This window comes from Alexandromys fortis, unplaced genomic scaffold, assembly GCF_014885135.2.
Source record: "Alexandromys fortis isolate MF-2015 unplaced genomic scaffold, M_Fortis_MF-2015_v1.1 scaffold_57, whole genome shotgun sequence".
Classification (NCBI taxonomy): Eukaryota; Metazoa; Chordata; class Mammalia; order Rodentia; family Cricetidae; genus Alexandromys; species Alexandromys fortis.
In genome coordinates this window covers 9,785,509-9,789,593 of record NW_026067941.1, presented here as the reverse complement: position 1 = coordinate 9,789,593, position 4,085 = coordinate 9,785,509, and the positions used below count along the sequence as shown (strand labels likewise).

Here is a 4,085-nt window from a genome sequence, read left to right as displayed (position 1 = left end):
GGAGGAGAAAATGAAAGTATAAGTCACTTAGTTACTTGCTAAGAGATTGATATTTCTCAAGTTTATTTCTCAGTCAGACACAAAGTGGTGTCTGTAGAAAATCTGTATATTCCATGTCCTCTAACCAAACCATATGAGATAGACTATTTTGATTATTTAATTTCATATATATATATGTTTAAAAATAGCTGCAACAAAACATAAACAGACTTGCTCCTCTGGGGGAAGCAAGTAGAGAGACAGATACATGCGGGTTTGTGTACAGGAAGACGGTATTTTTGCAAGGCTGTGGCTAAGCTGCTGGCACAGAAGTACACGGCTGAGTCCTCCAGCGTTGTGGGCTGTATCTTCAGAGTGAAATATGAATTTTCTTGCCTTTCCACTGAAAACCGATCCTCCTTGAATAGCTTAGACTTTTCCATAGGTTTACCATTGTAGAAAGAAACCAGAAACTCTATCTTCTGCCCCAAGATCAGTTTATACCAATAAAAGTACAGGTGATTAGAGACAGGGTCACAGCTGAGGGTCACCATCTGCCCCTCATGTATCACTTGATGACTTGGAATCTGTAAGACGCTGGGTCCTGTGTGTCCTGTGGAAAGAAAAAGAAGGTTAAAAATGGTTTAAAATTCTTTCAGTATGAAGTGAAAACTGTCTAGGATTCTTAAGAATCCACCTGTTTTCAGGAGACTAAAAAGTATCCAACATAGAAGCCAAATATCCATAGTTGGGTCACAACAGGAATGTAGCTTCTCTTAGCTTGAGCAACTGGGCATAAGAAACAGAGGCAGGACATACTAAGCTCCTATGGCCTAGGCAAGGTCTGACAGTTACTGGTGAGTGGTAATAGGGCGCCCTCTGTGGGAGAAAGGAGCAAACAGTACTGTTCATATACCAGACACCAAGGATTCAGGATTCTGTTCTGCCTATAAGATCTGATGTTGCACACAAGATAGAGGGCATTACCTGAAGTAATTAGTGGGAAATTGGGGTTCAGCAAGGAAGTTCCAAGAGTTAAAGCTTTCTCAGAAATGTCAGGAGATTTTCCTCTTTGTTACAGTGGTGAGCAACAATTCAGAGGCATCAGACTCTACAACTAACAATACAGAGTGCAAGGACTGAGCATGAAGATTAAAGAGATGCAAGGAAAAAGTCAAGCATGAAACTGCTAAAAGCCCCAATGGGAGAAAAAGTGAGAGTTGAGAACCCGACCATAAGCAAGGAGAGAAAATCCAATAGTGGTACAGATCAAATAAGGAGTGATTTTCCTGGGTTATAGGAACTCAAAGAGGACATGGGAGGAGATGGGATGTCAAGGAGAACGTGTAAGCAAACTTGGAGCCAGAATGAGGACTGAGGTACAGGCTCTTCTTACAAAGAGAAGTCACATGGGAGTACAGATGGAAAGAGAATTGCTAAGAATAGTTAAGTGGTTGATAAAAGATTTCTCAGGACTGCAAACCCTTGAAACAATTTAAAATTGAGTTTGTAAGTCCCTTATTTAACTGTAGACCCTGTGTTACTCAAGTCAGACTGCTGCTGTAAAAACATTGGATTTGGCATGGTAATATCTGATTGGCAGGTGTTGTGGTCTGAGGTTTCTACTTGAGTCCTGTGGACTACTGATGGAGCCTTGGGGCTCGGGCGGACCTGGTACAGCCAACAGTTTCCTGGATAGACTGAGGAGGTTTGTGTACAGGCGGGCATTAGCTCTGCAGGGCTGTGTCTTGGCTGCTGGCACAGAAATATGTGGCTGAGTCGTCAGGTTCCAGGGCGGAGATCTGAAGCTCTAAGTCGGATTTCGCTGGACTGTGAGGTTGGAAGCGACTTTGGATAGTCTGGTTTTCAACAAGTGCTTGATAGTTATAGGAAAACATGAGCTCTAGGGACCTTTTAGCACTTTGTCTATACCAGTACATAGCATTGTGACCTAGATACTGTTTACATTTCAGGGTCCTTTCATTCCCTGTGACTGCCACCAGATGTTTTGGTGTCTGGGTAATTCTAGGGTCCACTGGACCTGTGGGGATAAGAAACAAAATTTAATCCTCAAGTTAATTATAAAAGGCTTCTCCATGGAAAATACAGACATGTATGGAGCAAGGCTAAGACTCACCTACCACCAGGAGACAAAGGGCCAAGCAGTTGAAGAACCAGAAACCCATGGCAGTGTCCACACAGGATGGGGTCGATGCCTCCCTCTTTGGGTCCCGTCTGTCTAGCTACCTTTTACCGACGCTGTGAAAGGATTTGTTTGGGTGCCCCCTCTTTCTGTTAGGTGGTTTCAGTTCACACTTCCTCTCTGCCTTTTATGATCGTCAGGGTTTATTATACATACATAGGCTCCCGGACACCTACCGTACCCAGCTGCCTCCTGAGGCTTCTTAGACAGTCGCTTGCACCAGCAAATGGTACACCCTTTCTCCTTTCTGCTTTGTACTACCTCTTTCTCCCCCGACACCGATTCAGTTCCTTTGGATAGACACCCTTCCTTCTGATTCCCATGGACCCATTATCCTAAGAAAGGCAGCCTCATTGTTCATCAGAGCCTTTTCTGAAGTCAGCTGTACATCATTTCAAGACACAGTAATTTGATAACAAAGTAAGAAGCACCTCAGTGAGCGATGAGAGGGGACAGAGACGAACAAACTGCACCCCATCCCCACTGGGAACACCTTGGAGCAGTCCGAACCTGCTTATGGAAAAGAGACATGCAGAGAGCCTTCAGGAACAATACCCTACAGGTTCAAGAAGTCTTAGTATCTTTGATTTGTACTAATATCATCTCTGAACCAGAGCAAGAAACAGAGAGCCAGATGCTTTACTTTCTGCCCAACTCCCTGCTCACCCACCTCCATCAATAGCCTCAAGAGTTTCAGTGAAAACTGAGTCCTTCCCCCACAAGAAGCCATCAGTTGTTTTCTTCACGAGGCTGGCCCCTGGCCAGCACCTGTGAGTTTAGGGGCAACACAAATTGAACTTGTTTCTTTTATTGTTTTCTTTCTTTCTTCTTATTTGAAGGGGAAAGATCACAAGGGTTGGGGTGCAGACCAGACCTAGGAGGACTGGGAGGTGAGTGATTGGGGTGCATTATTATTTGAAATTCCCAAATAATAAATATAGTGAGTAGAAAATTTTCAGTGAAGTCATAGCTCCCCCTAGAGGACAAACAAGCACATTATGCTCCTCCCGGTCCTCATTTCCCCCCAACCCCTATCCCCTGGTTCAGGAGCTCAAGAGTCACAGAAGGATTAACCAAGGGTGCTGAACAAAGGGAGGCATTTGAAGCCCTGAAGATGTGCTGATTGAAACCATCAACTATTGGTTAAGCACCCCCAAATTAGTTAAAAAGTACTCAATGCATTCCTACTTGTCTGTCTCTTCTCACACACTAGGAAGAGAGGAGTAAACTAGACTATTATGAAATAGGCTATTTTATTTTGTTTTAAAATCACCAATGAATAGCACTCTTCTTGAACGCTGAGACTAAAAGCTGCAGTGCACACTTTGGGAAAATTTAAACGTAATTGCTTAAGGCACCTAAATAATCCCGATTCTCATTTTCATTGAAAGTTGGATGCAGGTACAGGCTAACACAATTATTTGCAAGCCCCTGCCAAACATTCAGTCTTTGGGGTAACCTTCTACCACGATGTCCACTCATCTCCTAGACTAGTGTCTCCTAGAACTCCAGTGTCTCCCAACTCTATCACAGTGCTGTATGGGGTACGAGCAGTTAAATGTATTTCTTAGTGATTGAATAGATTATTGCAATGGTAAATAATAAGCAATCACATGTAAAGAGCATGCCAAAATATTACAAAGAGTGTTTCCAGTGTGGTACTGTTGGCCCTGGCCTATTATGTTGGCAGTTTCAGATAAGTTGAAAGTTCCATCTCAAGATTTAAGATGGGAACGTAACTGACTAATACATTTTTTCTGGCATGAGTCAGTTGAACGTTTGTACTTTAAAGGTGACCATGGAACAGCAGCTTTTCAATGTGTGCCAAGCATTGTTTAAAGGAGCTGCTGGAGTGGAATATCGATATTTCCTTTCTTTAAACCCCCCTTCCTGTCAGGATCCC

General features: G+C 43.2%; 1 gene segment (V, D, J or C); it reads right to left on the bottom strand.

The window, feature by feature from the left end:
• Window positions 1-1,706: 1,706 nt before the first annotated feature.
• LOC126505225 (T cell receptor beta variable 3-1-like) lies at window positions 1,707-2,261 on the bottom strand. The segment is given in 2 exon segments: window positions 1,707-2,020; window positions 2,117-2,261. Coding segments are annotated over 2 exon segments (363 nt in total).
• Window positions 2,262-4,085: the final 1,824 nt, after the last annotated feature.